Source organism: Emydura macquarii, unplaced genomic scaffold, assembly GCF_026122565.2.
Source record: "Emydura macquarii macquarii isolate MOO-44397 ecotype Brisbane River unplaced genomic scaffold, CSIRO-AGI_Emac_v2 contig_2365, whole genome shotgun sequence".
NCBI classification, from domain to species: domain Eukaryota; kingdom Metazoa; phylum Chordata; order Testudines; family Chelidae; genus Emydura; species Emydura macquarii.
The window spans coordinates 1308668-1335361 of NW_027132502.1; the positions used below are offsets into that span (position 1 = coordinate 1308668).

The window sequence follows — 26694 nt, forward strand, 5'->3', positions numbered from 1 at the left end:
GGAGGGGAACTGGAGGAAAGGGATGGAAGAGGTTACTTTAAGATCTCATCTTATTCTGCTTGCCTTTATACTTCTATCTCCCCCAAAGATCAATCACTGGTTCAAATCCATCCAACAGAGAGGCACAGTTGCTGCAGGTAAAACTATATGTATTTCTTTTCATTAAAATACAAACTGTTTTAGTTGCATTGAGAGATGTATCTGCTTCAGCTGTAATCCTGGGGGAATTTTGTTATTATATCAGGGCACGATACAGACAAGTCAGTCAGGCTCCAATCCATCAGACACGTAAGCACATGCTTGATTTTACGCATATGCGTAGTTCCGTTGAAGTCAATGGAACCACCAATGTGATTACAATTAAGCAAGGGAATGTTTGCGGGATTGGGGACTTGGTTGAGAAAGGTCCAGATTCAGCTCCCATTTAAGGGAATGAGGAGTCTTTCAGTGGACTTCAGTGAGACTGGAACTGGGGCCCAATCTAGAAAAGATGCGCACAAAACAGCTCACCCACTCCGCACAAAACACATGCACAGATGCTGCTTTCAAATCTATGCTGCTCACAAGAAGTGCAGAATGCCAATTTCTCAAAATACTGAGATCCAAGATGGTTTTGTTCAGGTGCTGCTTTAAACCGGGCACCAGGTAACTATTTCAAACGCCCTTCTTATAAACACTGAGTTCAGTTGAGAGAGACTAAATCTTCCATCATCATCTAACGCGCAGATAAAGAGCACAGTATTTACTTCCTATTTTTTCCCAGATCTCGGTGGTTTCAGGTTGAGCTGTCCTGGCATGCTGCATCATGCCAGTTGAGTTCCATATTCCAACCAGCCTGAGGAAACACTGTCTGAATAACCTGACATCAAACTTCTGGATATGCATTTTTCCCCTCCTTATAGGTATAAAAGTGGCAGTTGAACCAAGCTGACAAATTAAGCTAGTGAAAAGCTAGGCAACCCAGAATCACTAGGTCAGGGGTGTCAAACATCCGGCCTGCGGGCCGCATACAGCCCACCAACCTCTTTGGTCTGGCCCATACGCTGCCGCCATCTCGCAGCATTGTACTCTTTGGTGGCAGCACGCGCTGCCATGAGATCTGTGCACTCTGACGGCCACGCCTGGAGCACTGTGTGAACGAGACACAAACGAGACACAGCGCTCCAAAAGGCAGGAGAGGGACAGTGCGGTCTTGGGGCATCGCGCAGTACGATAATTCTTTAATCGTTGATCGATTCTTTTAATGGTAAAATAGCAGTAGTTGTAGACGTGAATTTACTGCAGTTTTTATATCGCTGATATCTAGCAAATAAAATATAATACTGCATAAAAATGGCTGTGCCCAGTATTTCAATTTATGGTATGCATAGCCCACTTGAAGTGCATTTAATTCAGATCTGACCCGCCATAGCAAATGAGTTTGACACCCCTGCACTAGGGAAAAGAGGAGACAAGAAATTACCAGACGGAAACAGCAGCGCAAACAGCCTTTCACCTGCTGACTATTTCTGTGCCCGCTCATTCAGGAGGCAGCTCAGAGCAGCAAAGCGAAGGCAAAGGCTGGCGGCACTCTTGGCCTCCAGGTGTTGAGGTCGCAGGTGGAGCTGTGCCAGGCTCAGGGGGTTAGTTTGTGGGGCTCTAGTGCTCACCTGAGTCGAGACCTCAACATGGGATGAAAACCAATTCAACAATGCAAGGCACAACTTCGCCAATTCCACCACGGTTTGCTGTTCTGGGGCCCAAATCAGGTCAAAATAAGTTCCAGCCTCAAACCACAAATTCACGTGCAATAGAAAGATCAGCTGTTATTTATTTGCACTGCTGTAGCACTCCTCATCCTGGACCCAGACCTCATTGTGCCGGGTGCTGTGCGACAATATCAATTCACAGGCTTATTTGAAACACTCGGCATAGGAAACAGCAGGACAGATCTCTGCAACTTAAACTTCCGCAAAAGAGGGGATTCTCGGGCGACTCGTTACCCCCAGCTGGCATCAGAGGCCGGTGGGGTTTGGTGAAGTAAGACATTCTCTCTCAAAAAGCTTACATGAACTCATTGGATCTTGAATTTGTGTATTTGACAAAACAGAGTAACTTAGCCCGACATAATCTCTCATCTGGTTTGCTTATCAGGTGGCATCACACAGAGATGCAGGGACCCTGGAATACACAAATCTAAGCCAGGCTGAGAGAAATATCAACCTGAACCACACGGTCTAGAATGTGGTTCTAATTCCTTATATGCTGTAGCACCCAAAATGTGCTAGGGGATTTCTAGACAGAGGAAGACAGTCTCAGCCCCTACAAACTTGCAACCTAAAAAACGTAGAGAAGAATAGGCTGTAGCAAGGATAGGGTTAAGCATGAGGTATGACACCCATAACACAACTGTACACTGAAAATGAGTTTCATATTGCCCTCTAGTGGCTGGTCTACTACAGGATTACAGCCTACTATTACCACCACCAGCTCATGCAATTATATCTTTAGCTCATCGGCAGGGGTCTGTACTGGGCGGGGGGCTGAAGGTCCCATGTGCTAACCTTGCAGATGAACCATCACGCAGCTGTTTCACGAGCACCAGATGGTCACCAATCTACTAGAATTCTTTGAGGGGTCAATAAGCAAGTGGACAAGGGTGATCCAGTGGATAGAGTGTACTTAGATTTTCAGAAAGCCTTTGACAAGATCCCCCACTAAAGGCTTTTAAGCAAATAAGCAGTCATGGGATAAGAGGGAAGGTCCTCTCCTGGATCAGTAACCGGTTAAAAGACAGGAAACAAAGGGTAGGAATAAATGGCCAGTTTTCAGAATGGAGAGAGGTAAATAGTGGTGCCCTCCAGGGGTCTGTACCGGGACCAATGATGTTCAACATACTCATAAATGATCTGGAAAAAAGGGTAAACAGTGAGGTGGCAAAATTTGCAGATGATACAAAGCTAGTCAAGATAGTTAAATCCAAAGTAGACTGCGAAGAGTTACCAAGACATCTCTCAAAGCAAGGAGGCTGGGAAACAAAATGGCAGACAAAATTCAATGTGGATACATGCAAAGTAACGCACATTGGAAAACATAATCCCAACTACACATTTTATAAAATGATGGGGTGTAAATTAGCTGTTACCACTCAGGAAAGAGATTGTAGATTCACTGCGGATAGTTCTCTGAAAACATCCACTCAATGTGCAGCAGCCGTCAGAAAAGCTAGCAGAGCTGGGAATCATTAGGAAAGGGATAAGTAATAAGACAGAAAATATTGTATTGCCTCTTTACAAATCCATGGTGCACCCACATCTTGAATACTGCGTGCAGATCTGATCACTCTCTCTCAAAAAACATATATTGGAAAAGGAAAAGGTACAGAGAAGGGCAACAAAAATGAGTAGGGGTATGGAACAGCTTCCACGTGAGGAGAGATTAATAAGCCTGAGACTTCAGGTTGGAAAAAAGAGACGACTATGGAGGAGGGGGGAATATGACAGAGGTCTAAAAATCATGACTGGTGTGGAGAAAGTAAATAAGGAAGTGTTATTTACTCCTTCTTCACAAGAACTAGGGTCACCAAATGAAATGAATAGACAGCAGGTTTAAAACAAACAAAAAGAAGTATTTCTTCACAAAACACACAGTCAACCTGTGGAACTCCTTGCCAGAGGATGTTGTGATGGCCAAGACTATAACAGGGTTCAAAAAAGAACTAGGTAAGTTCATGGAGGATAGATCCATCAATGGCTATTAGCCAGGATGGGCAAGGATGCAAAACCATGTTCTGAAGTGTCCCTACCCTCTGTTTGCCAGAAGCTGGGAATGGATTACTGGGGATGGATCACTTGATGGTTACCTGTTCTGTTCATTCCCTCTGAAGCACCTATCATTAGTCACTGTTAGAAGACAGGATACTGGGCTAGAGGGAACTTTGTTCTGATCCACTATGGCTGTTCTTATGTTCTAAAATCCAAGAAGGGAAGGTTCTGCGATTCTTCCCCTTCAAGTCCCGCCCTGGATCCATTTCTCCTTTCTTTTCCCATTAATTCCACGTGAGGGGAACGTGCAGACTCCTCTCCAGTTCTGTGCTCTAATAAACTAGACTATTAATCATATGCACAGAAAAAGAAAAAAAAATTAAACCCATCAGGCTCTCCAGGCAGCGGCAGGGCCAGGAAAAGGCATAATTAAGGTAATTTTCCTGTTAACTTCAAACGTTCACCCCCCCCCCCCAACCTCCTCCGAAATCTAAGATGAAGGCCGTTCCCATCAGGCAAAGCTTTGGAGCAAGTAGCAGCGTCCCCAATTTCTACATAAACGCTGCAGGCCACAGGGCAGAGGCAAGCCCCAACTGAGCTTTCGACAGTATTCAAGCAGCACGGCGCCTCTGGTCTTGTCTTGCGCATACCTTACAAGTAGCATCATGTCTTCCCACCTCTTTCACTTGCAGCACACACATGAGCGCCTTGTTCCTTTGCTCTTTACTTCAGAAAAAGAAAGTCCTGAATGTGCACGCACCTGCTCTAAGAGAGAGACTGTTTCCTCCTGTAAATCTGAAGCATACCATAGGGTAGTATTTCAGCATAGATTTATGATCCTTTAATTTGTACAAAGGATTAGTCCTCAGCATCTTCTTGTTCCTGACAGGAAAAATTAGCATGACTCCACTGCCAGTGGGGTGCTGGGTTTTCACTGAGTTTTCTGAGTTGGACCGTGCTCCATTTGAAACCAAGTACAGGTAACAAGTTTTCTCCTTAAGAACAGTCAGGGCCACTCCCATTTCCTGATACATGATGCACAATTTCCAGGATTATGTCTACACAAATCCTCTCCCTCTTCCTGCTACCTGCAGAGAGTTTCATCAATCATTCAACATAACCAACAACAAAGCTATCCTGACGAGGATGCATCCCTTCGGGAGAGGAAGGGGAAGCCAGGATTCTAGCCCAGGTTCAGCCATTGATTCGCCATGCGACCTTAAGCAAGGCAGTTGAACAAATCATCTGTTCCCCCCTTTCCTTATCGCACCTGGGGGGTTGTGAGGCTCCTAACATGCTGTGAGATCCCCCCAAAGACGGTCCTCTACAGAGAGAAGTCGTTGGAGCAAGAAGAATTATACTACTCTGGAGGGGAAGGGGGCCCAACTGGACAGCATCAAAACTGAATCTACCCTCTTCTGCCAGGACACCTACGTTTCCTGGGCTCATTAACCTGACCAAGAGTGGGTGCTGGTTTTGAATGATGGGGGAGGGGGATAAGGGGGAAAAAAAATCTAACTGGGAGCATCCACAGCTCTCTTAAAGAGTTCTAGGAAAGCAGTAACTGATCTGGATGCAAATGATGTCAGTAAAACAGCTGAGATTCTAATTAACCTTAATTAATTACCTTGACCAGGCCAAGTTCAATGCCGGAACATATTGTTTACACAATGGGACTCTGGGGGCGAGTGCTGAGAAAACCGGGTGAGGGTGTGGGGAGGAACCATGGTTGAGATCTGCAAAGCCCTGTTATCAGTATTTTCTCCCAACGCTCTCCCCCACCACAAGAACCCAGCCAAGTACAGCCCTTGAGTTAGCTTTCCCTGATGTGGTTTCTCTGAAAAGTGCTTTCACAGCCCTGCCAAGATCTGATTCAGCAATGCACACACGCAACCTCAGAGCTTTTCAGCATGTGAGCAGCCCCGCTGAGGTCAAAGGGACAACGCACGTGCTTAAAGTTACGCACTTGGCTTCAGCGTCCTGCTGAACTAGGACCTCGCTCTCTGGGCACTGTTAGAAACTCCGTGTTGGTAGAGAACCACCTTCAGGAACATAGTAACTTCAATCACAACACCTGCAACACCACTCCTGCTGCTGGGCAAACCACCGAGTCACTCCCTCAAACCAGACTTCCTTCAAATGCCTTGACTGACCACTCAGACAGTGCCACGTTCTCCATTTCCTTGTCTCCCCCGGATAATGCAGGAGACCTGCCCAGCCCCAGGCCCTAGGCTTTCCCCAAGTTTGCCTCAAATGTCTGAGGCCCACTGGCAGGCAAACGCTGTGCCACTGCAAACCTATGATGTATAGGTCAAACCATCCCCTCTCCAATCACAACGGTTACTCCAAAATTAAAAGGCTAACGAATTAAGCCAGGGAAGGCTTCGTACACTGTGCAGATCAACAGGCACCATGGGAACAAGTTTTCCAAATAGTTTTGGAAAACTTAATGGCACTCTTTCCATATTGTACAGCCAGGAGAACAAGGGGAGACCATTTGTTTAAACATACGTTGTGACTGGAAAGCCACATAGGAGGAGGACAAGTGAGATTTAAGGCCCCAAATTGTACAAACCAGATCTGCACGGGCGGATTCCTGCACCACCCTAACGAATGCAGTATGACTACATAGGCTTGAAGGGGTCTGCCTGCATGGATCTGTTTGCAGGGAAAGAAATCCGTAAATCAACTGGGCAAACATGTCAATTCAGCCAGTCTCTCCGCCTCTGAACACTGGCAGAGGGAGATCTCCAAATTTGTTTTCCATTTGAAATCATTTGCTGAATGATCTGAGAAAAGCCACTGGTCAGGGGGCATTGGTTGGAATTGGGACTTTGATTTTTTGCAATTTGCATCATTTCAGTTAGTCACACAGCTCGCATGAGGTCTTTCGGTTGGACGAGGGTTAAGCTCTTTGAAGCAGGTTTCCGGTGCAGATCTCCACGGCTGCAAATCTGAAATTTGCTTTCCAAGAAAAACCACCAGAGGGATGGAAACAGCCGCACAACTTCTGAGTCCCTGCAGCAGCACTCCAGGGGCAGACTGCAAGCTCCGGACGGACCAGCATGTGCATAATGAGGCAGTCAGTGGGCAGGATCGTCCCGTTTAAAGCATCACTGCTTTCCCAAATGAGCAGCAGCCTTTGCCATTGAATCATGATGGAGGCGGAAGGGAGAGGGTGCGAGGGAGATAAGCTCCCTGGGAAGTGACCCATTTAATCTGATTTCTCAATTAACCGCATCTCAATTAAGGGAGGTGTTCTGTAATTGTGAATGGTTATCACACCCCTCCAGCATTTTAATTTCATTTTGTGCTCTCCTCTGTGTTCCCAGCAACTTGTCAACATCTCTCTGGCATCAAGAAGCCCCCATGCTGAACACAGATAAACAAAGATAACACGAAGAACAAATGATTGGCTCATTGTTCGATATCCTATTGTTCAGACCTGGTGCTTCAGAGGAAGGTGCAAAGCCTCCATACAACACAGAATGCACAATTACGAACAATGCTATACACGAGTGAAAATGGATTCCTGCCCTCCTAAGCACTCAGTTCACATCCCAATGCACAAGATCTGAACATCCCATCATCTGTCTCTTAGCTTGCATAATTACAACATCATTAAACAGCAGTACATTTATCGAGCCTTAAAACTCCAGCCAGTTCTAGCCATTGGAATCCCCATCACTGGAGGTTTTTCAGAACAGGCTGGACAATCACCTGTCAGGCATGGTCTAGGTTTCCTTGGTCCTACCTCAGTGCAGGGGGAATAAACTAGGTGACTTCCCATGGTCCTTTCCAACCCTACATCTCTAAGGCTCTGAGTCGCAGCTGTGTGTTTACCGTGTCACAATCCAAACAAGAGACAAATTGTTCTGAGACTGAACATGCTGTAATGATGAAGAATCAACTAACAAAGAATGTAGAAAGTTTCTTGAGCCACAGGGCTTGATTCTCTCCTGCATCCAGAGTCTGTTCCCCTTCCTGTGGGCCAGCCTGCCACAAGGTCTGCCATGGTGGTCCATAAACCAGTTGAGGACCAGCTAAGTTGTATCCTGCCTGACCCCTCTATCCCCAGTCCTGTCTCTGAACGCCACTAGCTTTACCCCTGAGCAGCACACAGGAGCCAGACAGGATTTGAGGACCGGGATCTGTTTTTCTGAATAGCTAAATGCAAGGATTTACAGACACGTCCTCAGTAGGATCAGACACACCGGAACCTTACTGAAACACACCAGAGGCACGTAGATGCAGCTCGCTGTACAGTGGAACAGGTTTAGGGCCCCAGCTGAACACAGAACAGTCCCTGCTCCAAAGGGCTTAATATTGAAAATATAGACAAGGTACTTCGGCTGGGCACAAACAAATGGGAGAAGCACAAGGAAACACTGAGATTACGAACACTCTGGTGAGTGGCCCACAGTGCACCAGCTGCCTAAAACTAGAGGGCATCAGTTATTCTTGAAGGCTAAAACTGTAACTGCATTTTTTTATTTAAACACAATTTATTTAATCTCTAGTCAGATTCCGCCGTCAAAGGCTCTCGTCTGTGGCACGCTGACAACTCACTCCAACCCCCTGCATCTTTAATCCTCTAATTAGCAAAGAAAAATGTGATCTTGACTCCCTAAGCTAATTTTCTGCCTGGAACATCCACTCCTGCAGGTAGAGTTTAGCAGCTAAGCAACATTAGCGGCTCGTGTAAGCCAAGAGAAAGCATTCCCACATGCGTGGGCACCCGCTCCACTGGGTGCTTCGCCAGGAGCTCTGAATGGAATCCCCCGGCCGGAGGAAAAGGGGCTTTTCACATTGCTAGCATGGATGTGGAGGGGTAACGCAAATAAACTAGAGGCCGGGACTCAGGGAAAAGGTGAGGCGTTGGCGTGCTCTGAAGGTGGGTGGAGGAGCCCTGGGATGGGCAGGGCTTACCTGAGGGGGAAAAGAAATGAGAACAAAAGCTATAATTTGAGTGTGTGGCAGACACCTCCCAGCCACCCTGTGCTCGTGTTTGCGAGGGAGGCTCCAGAACAAACGAACAGGAAGGGCCAACACTTTTGGAACCCCCCTTCACGCAAACGACTTCTCCAGAGATAGGCAGCGCTGTTGCTCAAGTCACCCTCAGCTGTGAAGACACAGGACATGGAGGGAGGAGGAGGAGGGTTGCCATAGAGGACAGGAGATGCACGCTGGGAAATAGTCTGAGCATCTCTGCAGTTAAGGTGACCTACAGGGTCCCAGGCCCAGTAACTGACACTCTCCTCAGGCCAATCCAAGGGGTTCTCCTAAGCTGTCGGCGATTGCAAGAAAATGTAAGCTCCTGGGGTCCAAGGAAGACCCTTTGCAACAGGATACACGGCGAAGGCTGACAAATGCATGGGACTGTGGGCGTGAGTGCAAGTGTGGGTTGTGTGTGTGTGCGCGGAAAAGAGTGCTTTCATTCCAACACAGCACGTGCACTACAGACGAATCCTGGCCAAAATGAAGTCTGAGGGGAGAGGGTCTGCCACGCTGCACTCCTTCAACTCACGGGCTTTGCCGAGCACTAGCGCTTGACTGAACAAGCTTGTGCAGGAGCTACAGGACAGTGCTAGGCAACCCAAACTCAGAGGGTCAGAGCCTCCATTCCAGCACACTGGCTACAGGAGGGGCTGCGAAATAGGGTAAGGGGGAACCATCACTGCTGCTGGAGCATTGCACGCAGGATCCGTTCCTACAACCGGCTGGCACAGAACTCAGCACCTGGCCCTTGAGAAGCGGGCCCCAGGGCTGCAGTCAGCATTTCAGAAGCTCCATTTCCACACTCTCCCTTTTACTCACACCAATTCCCTCGATCCGTACAAACAAATACAGCCCCAGGGATGAGGAGGAAGAGGAAGGCCCTAGGGAACATTTTTTTCATCCCAACAAGGAGCCAGCAGCGAGCGTGCCGGTCTTTGTGCGGATAGCTCTGTTTAAGACAAGACGGAGCTCAGAGCATCAGCAGTCCCACTCTGCCACTGACAGCAGATCACGGAGACCTGGATTCAGTTCGGGACTATCCCGCAAGTCAGGTAACTGCAATTTGAATACCCGTGGCATGTGCAGCTCCCTGATTTACACGCCCAATCAGGGTAATTACACACGCAAGTCACGTGTTCAACTCCATGCGCATTTTGTGGGCCTGCTTCATCAATATTTTAAACTGTACGTGAGGGACTCTGTTATGGGCTCAGCTAACTGCTCCATGATACACGTGCTGCCACGGACCCTAAGCGAGTGACGTTTCCAGGACAACATTATAGATGAATTAACAAGCTTTTTAAATTGCATCTGCTGAGCATTCATTCTCTATTTGATTCTTACTGACCAAACAGGATCTGGTCAGTAGCATGTGAGGAGGTGTATTTCACCAGGAATCCATGTCCTACAGTTTCGGAGACTTGCCCAAGGTTATTCATAAAAATGGCCATACTGGGTCGGACCAATAGTCCATCTAACCCAGTATCCTGTCCGCCAACAGTGGCTGGTGCCAGAGGCTTCAAAGGGAGTGAACAAAACAACAATTATCGAGTGGTCCGTCCTGTCATCCTCTTCCAGCCTCTGGCAGTCAGAGGTTTATGGACACCCAGAGCATGGGGTTGCATCCCCGACCATCTTGGCTAACAGCCATTGATGGACCTATCCTCCATGAATTTATCTAATTCTTTTTTCAACGCAGTTATAATTTTGGCCTTCGCAACATCCCTTGGCAACGAGTTCCATGAGTTGACAGAGTTGTATGAAGAAGTACTTCCTTTTGTTTGTTTTAAGCTTGCTGCCTATTCATTTCATTGGGTGACCCTTGCTCCTTGTGTTATGTGAAGGGGTAAACAACACTTCCTCATTCACTTTCTCCACACCATTTACGATTTCATAGACTGCTAATCATATTCCCCACCCCTTCGTCATCTCGCTCCTAAGTTGAACAGTCCCAGTCTTTTTATTCTCTCTTCATATGAAAGCTGTTCCATAACCGTCATCATTTTTGTTGTCCTCTGTACTTTTTTTCAATTCTAATATATATTTGAGATGGGGAGACCAGAACTGCACACAGTATTCCAGGTGTCAGCATACCATGGATTTATAGAGTGGCATTATGATATTTACTGTCATCTATTCTTTTCCTAATGGTTCCTAACATTCTGCTCCCTTTTTTTGACTGCTGCTGCACATTGAGCAGATGTTTTCAGAGAACTATCCACAACTCCAGGATCACTTTCTTGAATGGTAACAACTAATTTAGACCCCATCATTTTGTATCTCTAGCCGGGATTATGTGTTCCAATGTGCATTACTTTATATTTATCAACATTGAATTTCATCTCCCATTTTTTCTCCCAGTCAGCCACTTTTGTGAGATCCCTTTGTAACTCTTCGCAGTCAGCTTTGGTCTTAACTGCCTTGAATAATTTTGTATTTTCTACAAACTTTGCCACCTCACTGTTTACCCACTTTTCCAGATCATTTATGAATGTGTTTTGAAAAGCACTGCAAATCCTTGTGGGACCTCGCTATTTCCCAGTCTCCATTGTCCAAATGACCATTTATTCCAATCCTTCATACTTATCTTTTAACGGGTTACAGCACAACGAGAGGACATTTTCTCTTATCCCATAACTGATTATTTTACTAAGAGCCTTTGGTGTGGGACCTTGTCAAAGGTCTTCTCAAAGTTCAAGTACAACGCAGCAACTCTATCACCCTTGTGAAGATGCTTGTTGAGAAGCTCAAAGAATTTTAAAGGATTGAGGCGGCACAATTTCCCTTTACAAAAGCAGTGCTGACTATTCCACAACACATTGTATTCATCTTGGTGCCTGATAATTCTGTTCTTTACTGTCGTTTCAACCAATCTGCCTGGCACTGAAGTCAGGCTTACCATTCTGTAATTGCCAGGATTACCTCTGCAATCCTTCTTAAAAATCCGCTTTACATTAGCTATCCTCCAGTCATCTGATACAGAGACTGATTTAAAACACAGATTACATACCACAGTTAGTAGTTCTGCAATTCCGTTTTTGAGTACCTTTAGAACTTCTGGGTGATACCATCTGGTCCTAGTGACTTCTTACCATGTAATTTCTCCATTTGTCCAAAGCTTCCTCTATTGACATCCCAGTCTGGGACAAATCTGAGAAAGTGTCACCTAAAAAGAATGGCTCAGGTGTGGAAATCTCCCTCAGCCTCTGCAGCGAAGACAGATGAAAAAAATGCATTTAGTGTCTCCACAATGGCCTTGAGTGCTCCTTTAGCACCTTTATTGTCCAGTGGTTCCACTAACTGTCTGGCAGAATTCCTGCTTCTGATGTACTTTAAAAATATTTGCTATGAATTTTTGGGTCTTACGCTAGGTGCTCTTCAAATGCTTTATTGGCCTGACTAATTATACTTTTACACTTGCCTTGCCAGAGCTTATGTTCCTTCTGATTTCCTTCAGTAGGATTTGACTTCCAATTTTTAAAGGATGTCTTTTTGCCTCTAACTGCCTCTTATACTCTGTTGTTCAGGCACGGTGGTTTTGTTTATATGTTTTAATTTTGGGTATACATTTAGTTTAAGCCTCTATTATAGTGTTTTTAAAGCGTTTCCATGCAGCTTGCAGGCATTTCACACTTGTGACTGTTCCTTTTAATTTCTGTGTAGCTAGCTTCCTCATTTTTGTGGAGTTCCCCTTTTTGAAGTGAAATGCTACCGTGGTGGGTTTCAGCATGTCAGGAACAGAGTCATTAACAAAAACCGAAGTATTCCTACTCACAGTCCCTTGAATCTATGCACTGGACAGACACTCTCTCTCGCTCTCAAATAAAGTCCTCAGGGATAGTTCTTTTTAGATACTAAACTGATACCACATTTGATCTTAGCCAAAGCCAGATACTTTCTAGCACCAATGTGAGCAATTAAAATAAAAAATCAAAAAATCAAAACTCTTCTACTGTGCCTTGAAAGTTGCTAATCGAATTAACAACACGTCTAAAAGTTTTATGAAGAAATCACAGCTATTCACAGTCAACTTTCAGCTTGATTTCTCTCTCTCTCCTGCCCCACTCTCCACAATGTGTGTGGAAATGTTTGCTGGGCTACATGTTTGAACAGGTACTGAGAGACAAACAAGCCTTGGCCCCATCTCATACAGAATGGATTGGTTGCAGATGTTCTCCTGCAAGCTACATCTTGCCTCCTGCAAGAACATTCATCTCCAAAACACATCGTCTCACCTACTTTGCCTGAGGCCAAAACTCAAAGGTTATTTAATTTTTTTTTTTTTTTTTTATTGTTATTAACTCTAACGTACCTACAGCCGTGCAAGCCAAAATGCACCTGGTTATTCAAGATGAGCTAGGATCAGAACTATTAAATGCAGATAAATGTAACCAAGTGGAGGGGCAGCAATCAGTATTTTCCCCATTGCGGTCCCAACAATGCCAGGGGTCATAAAAACGCGACTGGTGTATTTCAGAGCTGCCTAATGACACATTTCACCAAGACAAGTCAGACGGCAGCTCATACAGTGGCTGGTGAGTCAATGACAAGTGCCTCTCCCTAATGGAGCTTGAGGGGTGGATGATCCCTAGAAGGTGTAACTGGCTTGGAACGACCAGTGGATAAAACCGATGGAGTTACGCCCTTGCCTTCCCAGGCTGGCCAGACAAGGCCCCGCATACAGTGGCCTACACAAAGCATCGGAGAGAGGCCTCAGCTAAGCAGGGAAGTGAGTGCTAAGCGGATTGCCAAATGGCAGCCATGGACAGTAACTTTCATAGATAAGCTAAAACTAGGCTTCTCTAGGAAGTACTAGCTCCTCAGAGGAGGAGATTAACATTGCATCACACAGGAGATGAAAACACAGGCCCAGATTTTCAAAGGTGAGTTCAGGTTGCCAATTTCAGACATCCCAAAGGATGCTGATCTGGGGGGAAGGGGTGGCGCTCAGTCCTTTCTGAAGACAAGACATCTCTAGTTAGGCACCCCAAATCACTAGCCAATATGGAAAACCAGTGCACGCAAAGGTTAAAATTGCACAGGAAAACCCTATACAAGAGAGACTCTTTAGTAGCCCTGTTTTAAGAAGCTGCCCCGAAGAACCCTCAAACACAGCATGCAATCCCGCTCCACTTTTAGGAGAAGATGCCTCCATTAGAGAGTAACGTTCTACTGTTAAGTGACCGACAGTGACATACGCCAAATATGTGGTCTCTCAATGACTCCACATCAAAGGTACTCAAGTGGACGTGTTTTTCTAATGGCCAGCCCCACAAATACTACCTGGAATCCATGTGTCAAGATGGGCTTTTTACTTCTCAAGCATCACCAATAATAAAGGCTCGCAGGGGGTGGGGGAGGGCTGGTTTTGCCAGCAAACGACACCAATGCAATGCCATTTCCTTCACTGGATTTGGGCAAAAATAACTGGTGGGAACTTAGTGAAAAGTCTGCTGATACTGCACTAGAAGATATAGAATCCAAGCCCTTCTCCTCTTGCTCCTGATGGTCTGCTAACAGGAGCAGAAGACCAGTAAAAACTTGTTTCTGTCACAAAAGTCACCATATTTTGACCGTATTGAGGGGCCGCAGAGCCAGAGTGAGCCATTTTTATACCACCACGTTCCAGCAGAGAACGTCAGCTTTAAAAGCAATGGGTTTTTGGTCAGTTTCTTGAAGAAAAATGTCACAGTCTTCTACTGTATCACTTTTAACATTCATGAAAGTGACAAATGGCACATGCCAGCTAATAGCTATGGACCCAATCTGTAAAGGCCTGTAGACGTCTAACTCCAATTGATTTCAAAAGCGTAAATGCCTCTAAAAATCTGGGCCAGTGCTCCTTCCCCATATGGCCATTCTAGGGACCCACAACTCCTTTGTAGGTCAGCATCTGCAATGATGTTTTTTAGTGAGAGGCCTTTATACAAAGAAAAATCTGCCTAAAAAGAAATCTAGCAACCCCGTGCACCTATCTGCTTCAAGAACATCAGGGACAGGTCAGCAAATGGATGACTCAGAATTAATAACCTGAGACAGTCTGCAGCAGAAAGGAACAGGAAACAAAAAACACTCACCATAAAACAGATCAGCACATAACTGATTAATGAACACGTGTCACTTAGCGTTTTGTGTCTGCTGAGCATCTCATGGGAACTTTTCTCCTCTCTCTCCTGTTGGCATGCAGACAGAAATTCCCAGAAGCTAGTGTCCCATGGTTTCCTTTCCTAATCTTAATGTCTGGCCTCAAGACAGGATTGCAGGGCCATCGCCACTGCCTATCTTCTGTTCACTCTTGCACGCTTTAACCCGCCTCTGAGTTTGGGCTGCTCTTCAGCTTCCAAGTCTGGAGGACGAGATGGAGTCCTAGTTCCATGTTGGGCTAGATCACGCTCAGAGGAAGGGACTGGCCGCTGACCACGTTGCATCTAATGAAAAGGAACCGATGGCCACACAGCCTCAGTGATGCTAGCCGCCAGTTCTGGACTGACATCTCTCTAGGATGCAGAGCAAGAGTGCTACAAACGCTACACCAGACTGCTCCGCCTGCAGAAGGGCCAGCCCCTCCGATTCCATCTCACTCCAGCTGCACAAAATGGGAAGCGCGGTTTTCATTCAAGCAGACACTCAAACCGCTTGCACGTGAGGATTTCTCTTTGGGGTGCCTTATGATGTTGACACTCCAGACATAAAGCTGAGGGACCATTAAATTACCAGCTAAGCCTGGGTCACCCAGCAGCAGACCCTGGAAGAGAACCCAGGTCTCCTGAGCCCCAGCCCAGAGCTCTGTCCACTAGACAACACTGCCACAAAGCAGACCCAGCCTGAGGAGCAGCAGAGAACAGGGCTGAAGGGGTCGATCGGCATCCCTGCCCTATCTCAGGACTCTGTCGAGTGGGTATGACGGGGGATGTGGACAACTGTCCCCTGAGAATCGCACAATTCATATGGCTCCCAGACCATAAGTGGTGATTTCTATTTTTTAAATATATATACTCTTTTGATCTTCCTCTTGGGAAAAAAAAGTTACCAAAATGTACTTTAAATATTTGAAAGGAAATAGGCTAATAACTTCAGTGTTTCCTGCAGAAAGAGAAAGGGTACTAAACTTAAAAAATGCATATTCAGTAGCAGACGACCTGTAACACAAAGCCAGGATGTTGAAACTGAAGCCATACTTAAAAAATCATACTGTTGCAAAAGAAAAGACAGCCATAAATCTGAGTTTCTCATTTTTATCTGTGATGCAACCTTATAGTCACCTAAATGTGACTTTTTGTGCTGCAAAAAATGTTTGCATTAGAAAGATATCAACTGGTCATGTGTATCAGACACGCACGTAGTTTGCTAGCTTAAAAAACAAAAATAACCCCACAACTTGGTATCACACAACAAACCTGCTTCTTCCAAGTCAATTTCTTTAATCTGGTATATTAAATGTGTGTTGAATTTTATTTGTAAACGTTTTCCTGTTTGTAAGTCAACAGTAAATGCATCTTCATATCAATATGAAGTTTAAAAAAAAATCGAAAGTCATTTCACAGGTCTATTTATAGAAATGAAACCCTTTTTAGTAGTTAATATGCTATGTGAAAATATGGATAGGACACACCTTCTTTACATAGTAGAAACCTTAAGAAAAGCAGTTATTGCACAATGGAAGTTCATGCTCCCTTCTATATACAAACCCTCTCTACCTGGGACAGTCTTTTAAAGCAGAATACTTACCATTATCACACCCTGCTCTACTAAAACACGCCCCTGCATCCCAGTTTAGCACAAGGTGCTTATCTTTAAGCACATGTAGTCCAATTAATTTAACACACACTTCGGCACGTGCTTAAACGCATTCTGGAATTGCAGCCCAGTCTACAGCATATTATAAGGAAAACTGGCACCTTATAGAATTCAGCATATTCCATCTGAGCTAAGAGAAGGAACTAATCTGCCCAAGTATCCCCCTTTATACTTTGGCAGGTACAGTAAGTGTCTATTTTAAACACTGTGCCCCACCCTGAAAAATGAAGGTATTAAATTACATAATAAATCACTTGCCAAATATCTTTGCTCCTCAAAGCTTTTTAGCGCAACGTTACAGATTTGTTTTTTAAAAAAAACTCTGAAAACTGACACGTTTTAAATAAAAGGGGGCAGGAGGGATGACAGTTGTACAGCTACCCGGCATCACCAGCAAAGAGAGATGTTGGTAACATTGATATTTTAAAAAAACACTTCCTATTCAACAGGACACAGATGCAGCAGAATGGGACATGGCCCCTGCTCTGCCACCAACTACCATGTGACCGTGGGCAAGTCTTTACGGCCAACATTTTTGACTGTCCAATTTGAGACGCCAAGGGCCCCATTTCCAGACGCACTGACCACTCACAGCTCCAGTCAGCGAGAGCAGAGGGCATTCAGCCAATGAAAATCAGCCCAAAAGCCGTATGGAAAAAAAATAAGGCATCAAAATTCAGGTGCTACATTTGGAAAATTTGGCTCGTCTTCTACTCCTCACTCTCCCCATTGCTAAAAGAGGGATTATAACTCTGATTTGCCTACCAGGCAGGGGTGTTGCGAGGATTAGTTCAGTAATGTTTGTACAGCACTTTGAAGATTTAAAGCACTACGTAAGTGCTAAGTATAGTTATAGATATGCCAAGTTTTAACCAAGAGTGAACAGAAGGGGGAAAAAAAGAGAGGGGGGTGTTCTGCTATTTTTTCCTCCTGTCTCTACTTTTAAGATGCCCACCTGACCACCAGCCATCAAACATTCTGATCTGTAAGTGTTTTTAACCCTTACTTCACTCAGCTCCAGAAACCCAAGTCCCACACGGATCTGATGAGAAAGATGGCCCCTTTCCAGGTTGGGGCTGTTCCTTGTAAAGTTAATTCCTCTGGCAATACTGCTAGAGGCGCAATGATACATTTGATGCATGGGTTTCTTTTCACACGGTGATTTTTTTAAATATATATAGTGAGATCCTAATCCAGGTTTATGATTCTTTTTATTCTTTTCTCATGGAAGGTGGGGCTGTGTGTGTTGCACTAGTGACAATTATGTTTAATTAACACTTTTTCTTTCTGCCCCAGACACACAGAATTCTCATTAAAAAACCAAAAAGCTTGTTTTTTGTTTTAAATGCTGGACTTGAGGGCAGAGAATGAGACTTTTGCTGAGTCAGTCTGATAAACTAAAGATGTAATAAAGCAAAGAATTTCTTTTCAACTAAACGGTGGCTGAGCTTTTTCATTCTGTGGCCCACCAGGGGATATATCCTCCCGCCAACGCTTCCCCTTGCAACATTGTTAAGAAGCAACGGGAAGGGCTGCGCAACGCACTGGTGGTCCATCATTAAGTCAATGGTACTTCATGCAAGCACATGGGTCCACCAAACACGTATAGGACTGCAGGACCTGGCAGGCTGTGAACCTTCTGGGGTAGGGCCAGTCTAAGCTCTGTATTTTTTTAGCAATCAAAGTGTTCTTGAGTCTGAGCACATTATTTGATTTATCTTGAGAGAGAGCACAGTCTGATGGGCAGTGGCTCAGTAGATCTAAGTTCTATACCCGGCTCTAACACCGAGCTGCTTGTGTAACCTTAGCCAAGTCACTATCTTGTCTATCAGAGCGTCCCCTGGGCAGCCCTTTAATGCAATGGGGCCCTGCTCTCAGCTGAGGCATGACCGTAATACAAATATTAAAGATTAATAATAGTCATATTAAATAAATATATCACTCCAAATAAATGTTCAAATTGTGTGACCAGCCTATCCTAGGAGTATTTAAAAGATGAAAGACAAAACAAATTATATATGAGAGAGAGAGAGAGAGAGAGAGAGAGAGAGAATGCAAACTGCCCCTCAGGTAAATTTCTGAAACCCAAGAAGTGCATGAATCGATTATTCCTTATAGACAGCCACATGGGAAAAGATAACACTAATAAAACCAGAATGTCCCTGGAAAGGAGGCCCTGGTTTCTATTTTCTATTATTCTGAATAAGAATCTGGATGGGTTCAGATCTTTTTTATGGTGCAAAGGCAAAGATAAACTCTCAGGCTCCTCCTGGGCTGCTTTTTATGGGTGAACTAGTTCTTTCCAGATTAGGTGGCGCACAAATGTTTCCATATGGGAGGCGGCACCTCCTTCAGAAAGTTACCTGGAGAGTTTCCTGTCTTTCTAGGCCCCTTCAAAAAGACAGAGGACAAACTGCGAGTGCCTCCGAAGAAGGCTATAGTCTTATTGCCAGGCTCTCAAAACAAACATGCCCCTATGGAAAACGAATTTAAACAAGGCTCCAGATGTGCATCCATCTAGAAAGCCGATTTGTGGGAGCTCCTTTTACAGGAGTCATCACCGCCATTGACACGCATTCCTTATTGCTTCCGGTTTGTTTTTCTGGCTCAGGTTAGAAAACCTTGCACACGAAGGCACGTATCAATGTTCTCTTGGGGCCAGAAAGCTCATACATCATTGGGTCTGGGTCCCTTGGTTGGTTTTGATCTGTTTGAATTTTAAGGAGGCATTCTCTCCGTGGTGTAGCTGTTACAGCAAAAGCTAAAGGAAGGCTGTGCACGCACACGTTGACCACTTGACTGGTTATCATGTTGGGCTGAGGGCAGTGCCCACATCCCAGGGTGTTTTTGTTTTGTTTTCCCAACCTTAGGTACACGTTTAGCGTCATACGTCACATCTTCAAGGAGGATGACTCCAAGACGTTACGCCATTATGTGCACCTGAGGCTACTGTAGACAAAATGCTACAATGTTTTTCAGATTACAGTGTGATCATGTAATTAAAAAGACTATTGCAATAACAAACACGCACTCAACAAGAGGGGCAGAATTCAAGCTGTGCATGCATCTTTAAACACTGGAATTTCCAGCCTCTAACTACTTTACCCTACCGTTCCAATCTAGGCTTTTTGCATGAAGTTGGGTTTATTATTTGTAATGTGCTGCGCAGAACCCTGATTAGCAAGGGGAGGGCAGTGATTTAGTTAAAATAAAGAAGTCACATTAACAGTGGGGGCCAATTTTTAACTCGAGGACTGGAACGGCTCTCACATTACGTGCTTCAAATTGGTCTTTCAGAGACTCGTTTTTAAAACTGGATGTGGTTACTGTGATTTGTGCGCAAAAAGATGTGTAACAGCACAAGCAAATAGTTATTTAGATGCACGTGGAGCTATCAGATTTGTAGACACAGTTAAATTAACTTGAGCACACAACAGCAGCTTGCAATCTTGCCCTGAACTTCAGAGTCAAAGTTCACAGGGTTCTGTATTCTATAACAAAATGTTGACAGGTCCGATCGATGTTAAACCCAATCTAGTGGAGGAGAATGTTGCCACACTTGTGGTTTTATCGTGCATCTTCACTAATAGGTGTTTTTCTTGAAGCCCTAGCTTCAGAAATCAAGAAGCTTCATGAAAATCTCAACTTTCATGAAAAAAAACGGGGAGGAGGAAAGTGTCAAGCTCTCATGGTTACAGAAAAAAAAGCATGAACATGCAAAGCATGTGTACCTTCAAGACCAGACAGCCAAAGGGAAATAAACAACCCCAAAATCTCAATTTACAATGGTCTGACTCATGATTTTTGATAGCCTGAGTTTGGCAATTCTGTTAACTTTAGTTCACCTTGATCTCGTGCTTTGATTTTTAATTTTCCTCCTGCAATCAGTCTATTCCACATGCAACTGGTTCTACTAGTGATAGCTGATTGCCAAATCTTTCACTGGAAAAGTCTGTGTTTTTTATCCGAGTGGGTGGGGTCAGTTGCATATAACTCTTCCTTGTGCAGAAAACAATCCCAGGTGTAACACTTTTGAAATGTCTTGTTTTCTTCTGCTTAAAAAAATGGGAGGAGACATTTGAGCCTTAGTATATGGGAATTCACTGAGTGCAAGTATCCCACAATGAGTGACACATCATACGCCACAGACTACAACTTCACCTTAATTGTAAGGGAAATCTCTCAAGTTTAAATAATACACCCTTGACTTCATTACAAAATAGAAAGAAGACACTTCATTCTATAGCTTGACTGTCAGCTGATTTATATTTAACTTGAGCTCTGGATTCGGAATCACTTTAAAAAAAAACTCCAAAGGATTTTAATTTTTGTCCTTTAAAAAAAAAAAACAGATTAACTTGACACTTCTTGTCTTCTCAAGCACATCAAAACTCAGACTCTTCTTGAAGTCCTCCACAATCCAGTCTCAATTTGTCATCATTAATTAATTGAACGCCATACAAAAATGAAAAACTAACTTGATTAGACAGCGTGTTTTACTGGAATACCCACCTCACGGAGCTTAGAGAATTCAGAGAGAAAATCCGAAAGCCTGCACAGCTCCCTGTTTGTAATAAGTATGAAATGAAACCGAAGTTTCACCTAAAGTGACTACTGCTTCGCTGAGATTTCTGGTCAACTTTTAATCAGAAGACCACCACAGAATCTGAAGTGCAAGCCTACTCTCCTGTCATGTTAAAAAGAGCCCTTTGCCACTCTCATTTCTAGGGTCTTCTCTTCATTAGCACCTGTGTCGACAAAACCTTTGTCACTCGGGGGGGTATTATTTACAGCCCCCAAGCGGCAAAAGTTTTGCCGGCATAAACGCTTGTGTGGATCGCGCTATGTTGGTGGGAGATGCTCTCCCTCCCCATCGACACAACGCGGCTACACACGCGCTCTGACAGCGGCACAGCTGCACCGATACAACTGTGCCGCCCAATGTGTAGACTAGCCCCAGGCCACCACTTCCAGTCCAGCTGGATCAACAGCGACTGAAAGTTAGTTACCATCTGATCGGTGTTCATTGTCCCGGGAAAAAGAAATCGCTGGTCTGAGGACAATTCCAAGGAGCAAAGTGTCCATACTTCACAAAGCCACTCCTATGTGAGAAACTAATGGGCAGCCTGAGGAGGTATGAGCTAAACCTAGCGTGACTCAGCCATGAACAACCTCGGAGGAGGCCGTTCCTTGGTGTGCTCTGTCTGCCAGGACAAGAAGATCCACTGCCAACAGATGCCAATAGGGCAAGATGGGCCCGTCCAGCTAATCCACTCCCAAACAGGGGAAGGAGCATGATACAATAACCTGGCTTCCTTCCTTAACGTTGTTGCTCTTGGGAACAGCAAGACAAAGCCAGAAAAAGTGCTTTAAACTCTGGGGCTCTTAATAAGGGTGGGGCCATCTAGTAATTAAGCTTTTAATAGGTCATTGTAGTGCAAGAAACTCTTCCAGTCAGGTACATTCCTAAACTGACAGTAGAGAGAAAGGAGATGCCAGGCATTAATCAAAGCACACGAAGTCATAAAAATTAGCGACCCAGCAAAGGGTCCAACAAGACCTTAATACCCTCTGCATTTGTCAAGAGGATCAGGCAGTCCTCCATCCTCTCACTGACATTCTGCCGGTTTTCTTATTTCTTAATGCGATAGCAGTGAAGACAGCTTTCAATCCTCTCCCGCCCACCTCAGCAGTAAAGCAGCCAGATGCATATTACCACCCATTCGAAGGCCCGTGTGAAATGAGTTGGTGGATTAATTAGCAACAGGGCAGAGCTCTGAAGATGGAAAAATCTGCTTGAGTGCTTAATAGCTGTACTGATTTCTGGCCAGTCCCTGGTGGACATTGCAAAGAGAGGTGGGAAAAAAAATCCCTCAGCACCCACAACCTCACGCTCATGTCATCAGCATTCCCTGGTTAAGGCCAAAGCTGATGGGGGCATGAAAACGGAGAGGATGTGACATGGCTTCGGCAGCTGTGTGGGGCGGCTGTAGCACAGACATACCCTCCTGCAGCACCCGTATGTATGAAGAATCTATGGTGCTACAGTTCTGCTGCTGCAGCGTGCATGCTTCCTATGCAGATGGAAGGTTTTTCCCACTGATGTAGTCAATCCTCCCCTCTTAGAGGTGGCAGCTAAGTGCATGGAAGGATTCTTACACCAACCTAGCCGCGTCTAAACCGGCGGTCAGGTCGAGCTAATTACATCACACAGGGTGAAACGTTTTTCACAGCCCTAAGCGATGCAGGTAGAGTGATCTAATCGTTAGGTGTAGACCATACCGGAGTTATCTTTTCATCTCTAGACATGGCCCCCTCCAGGGCAGCATTGCAGCGTACTGGTGGGGCAGCGTGGGGGAAGCTAGCTTTACATCTTCCCATGGTGTTCGGTGGAGAAAAGAATTCAGTCTACAGGCCTGGTCTCTTTTCAGCAGCATGTAACTCAACTTCCCCTGCCTGCCTCACTGCACCACAACCGAAGCCCAGCATTCACCAGCTACTAACATATTTAGATATACAGATACCAGGCATGTGATCTAGCCAAGCGCCTTGTGAGCATCTCCGCTGATATCAGTGGGACAACTCATGTACTTTGCTGCATCGGAACACTAAATGCATCGCATGTCCATCACATGAAAGCATTTTCCAGAGAGTGCTAAGGGGAGAGTGTCAAATGCTTTGGTGCCAAATTTGGTGCCAATAAAACTCTGGACCATATGCAGTGAAAAATGTCTTTTTTAAAAAAAATTAAATATCCATTTCCCCTCCCCCAAATATACACTGTCCAGGGCACAGTGAACACAGCCCAAAATGCAAAAGGAGCACCGTGCTGGAGAAATGGAAAGTAAAACTGACCAACATAATTTTCCTAAGTTAAAAATAAAATTAAACAGAATAAAGAGAGAAATCCAGATTTCCATATTTATTTGGATTACAACTGTCTAAGGCATTATTACTAACACAGGTAAAGAAGAACTTCAATTTCAATTTATGGTTTTCTTTACGGCCTCCCTTTAAATTGTAGGAGAATAAGAATTTGACTTGTGAAAGGGCACTACACTACTATGTTTGTCTTCCAAAAATGACTTCTGTTTCCAAACAGAAAATGTTCAAGATATGCAATAATTTACTGTCCATTTATAGAGGTCAATTTCTCCCCCCACCCCACAATTTCTCTCTATTTGGACAATGAAAATAAACTGGTCAATGTCACTTTTTAAACTCTCATGCAACAGCACTCTGCTGCTCACTCTGATTTAGTTGCAAACACTATTGGAGAACATTTAAACTTGAGTTAAAAATTGTATTGGAATTAAAATAAACAAATAAATAAATATATAATTTTTTTTTTTAAATGGTCTCAGGTTTAAACATTATTTTAAAAGACCAAAAAACTGAAGCTAAATTTACCCAGTTAGCTTGAGTTTTAAAGATGGGGAGAGGCTGTAGAAGGTAATTCTGTCAAGGGTTAAAAACCAACCAGAAAAAAGTGTTTAAAAGAGAAAAGAGTGAATCTTTTAAACTGGGATGCCTAGGCTTAAAATCATTAACATGAACTAACTCGTATAGTCAAAAGAGAGATTCGTTTTCCTCCAGGAAGGTAATAGAGAATTCAAAGCTTAAATTACAAATTAAAAATATGATTGGACACAAATAAAACAAAGTTCTCCTCTCCAAATTTAAAAACATGTAAATACAATAATAAAAAATATGATGATTTTGTGCAGGCACAGAACTTCCCTAGTGATCCAGTATTGCCAACCCCAATTGAAAAAAATCAGCAGTTAGGCCCCCCAAAATTGTGAGTTTTTTAAAGCCAAACTCGTGAATCACGTGATTTCAAGAGCTGGGGTTTAAAAACAAAAAGAAAGAAAGAAAGAAAAATGAGAGCTGGCAGCACTGGAGATCAATCTCTGCCTGTGAGATGAGTGTAGGATAAGAAAGAAAGGTCCATCCCAAGAGTCAGAAAGGAGAGACTAGCTTGCAAATCAGCACTGACTGCATAACTGTACATTCAACACCACGCTTAGTGTGCTAAATCGGACTCTACCAAACTTCTCCCTGTGCAAAAATCCTAATTTTCAATCTGCCGGACTAGAACGCTATTATGAACGTCCACCCGTGTTCTTACTCTTTGACCTGGAGACTTAGGTAACACATTTGTGCATCTCAGGTGTACTTTGTACACCTTGGGTTTTTGTGGAATCTCTGGGATTATTATTCCCTAGGGACATGGCCCAGATTAATTTTCCCCTCCCCTTCTCCCAAGATGTTATACACTGAACACAAGTCACTGTTATCAGAGGGTTGGAAGGGACCTCAGGAGATCATCTAGTCCAACCCCAATTTTCTATGATTCCTCACATTACAGTACCATATCTTTTTTCTACCACTTCCACCGGCCTCTAGGCCAAAGTCGAGGAGGGCGTCCCCTTCTGCAGGCCTTACCGTCCACGTTGCTGACTTCGCTGTGCTGGACTGTTGAAATGACACGTCGAAGCTGTGAGGTCCCGGGTAGTCTGTATTTGAGGGGATGGCCGGAGAGGGCGAGAGGGCGTCAAAGGTGGAGCTGGGCTGGGCATAGGGCGAGGGTGCCGTGACACTGTTCTGAGCGTGCTCCGTGTTGTAGGGACTGGTGGAGGAGGAGCCATTTTGAATCTGCTGGTCCATGCTATTTAGGAGCCCCAGGTTTGTGTACTGCGGCTGCCGAGAGAGAGAGAGAGAAAACATTAACAGCATTAGCACACACTTGCAAACCGAAGACCAAAGAAAGGCGGCCTTCGCTAGCTAGAATTTGCTTCATATGTGGCATTTCCTTAGCGCTTTTCGTTGAAGGACCCGAGAGCGCTTTGCCAACATCTTCCAGTTCTGTCCACCACCACCTGGCGAAGCGTTTGCCCATTTTACAGAGGAGGACACAGACGGCAAGAAGTGATATGCTCCTAAGTCACATGACATATCAACAGCCAAGCTGGGAAGAGAGCCTCAATCCAATAGATGTAGCAGAGAGGGTGATCAACCATTGAGACAAACTACCAAGGAACATGGTGGATTCCCCATCTCTTGATGTTTTGGATCCAGAGTGGAGGCCTTTGGGGAGGAGATGCTTTCGCCAGACACAAGTCATTGGGCTCAGTACAGGGGGTAGCTGGGTGAAATTTAAGGGCCTGTGTTATGCAGGAGGTCAGGTAGATGATCTAATGGACCCTTCTGGCCTTAAAAAAAAAATCTATCAATCTCCTGACTCCCAATAATCCTAGACCGTTCCACTCCTGAATTTAGGGTCAGATTCTGCCAGCCTCATTCATTCACCCAGTGAGTAAATGTATCGAAATCAATGAGGTGTCACCAGTGAAGGAACTACTCAATGAAAATGTGCGAGTGTGTGTCCCCTTGAGACATTTGCATTGTGTGTTGCAGTCCCACCACGGCTTATCACAGATATCGTCCACTGACCAGACACACAAGGGTAGAAGAGAGTTATTGCAGGGGTTTCATTGAGCATTAGCCTTTGACTTGCTGGATACAAGTTTCCTTTCATATGCTAATGAGCAGCAGACTTTGTGAACAGCTGTATTTGCATAGCATCTGGTACTTAACAGGCAGACAACACCAGAGGAGCTTCCAGTCGAAGATTAGACATGGCACAGCCAGGGAGGATGAGCAGGAAGGGTGGAGGCAGTGGTAAGGGAGGAGAAAAAGCTATGGCAGCAAGAGGTGAACAGAAACCCTTATCTTTATGGGAACATCTTGTTTGCGTCTGTTACGAAAGGTGGGGAGCCCCTAGCAATTCTGCGTCTGGCAGAATCCGAGGGTGTTTTCCTGCCCATCCAAAGCTTCCCTGGAATCCCAGCATTCTGGGAACACAGGGAAAGTCTGGGCTACAACCAGTCAGCAGGTGGTAATGGAGGAGACAGGGGTCTGCAGCTCTTTTCTCTTCACGAGCTCACGTGCCTTGTTTTCCCCTCAAGGCACTCAACTCTCTCCCGTGGCAAAGGGAGCAAGAGTTCCAAGCCTACGTCTCCTGCATCACATGTGGGCTAATCACTCCCCACCCGCTTCATCTTTGCGATGGCGACGGCCTCACCAAACAGCAGTTCCTGGACAACCATATCTTATGTACCCACTGGCGAAGCCCCGTGAAGTCAAAGCACTG

General features: G+C 44.8%; 1 protein-coding gene across 3 annotated transcripts in view; it reads right to left on the bottom strand.

The window, feature by feature from the left end:
* TP63 (tumor protein p63) overlaps nucleotides 1-26694 on the bottom strand; it is a 128634-nt gene that overhangs the window by 37073 nt on the left and 64867 nt on the right. For all 3 annotated transcript variants that reach the window (XM_067561063.1, XM_067561062.1, XM_067561061.1), the window contains one exon: nucleotides 24987-25241. In XM_067561063.1, the coding sequence (XP_067417164.1) occupies nucleotides 24987-25241 (255 nt within the window). The remainder of the gene's footprint in view (nucleotides 1-24986; nucleotides 25242-26694) is intronic.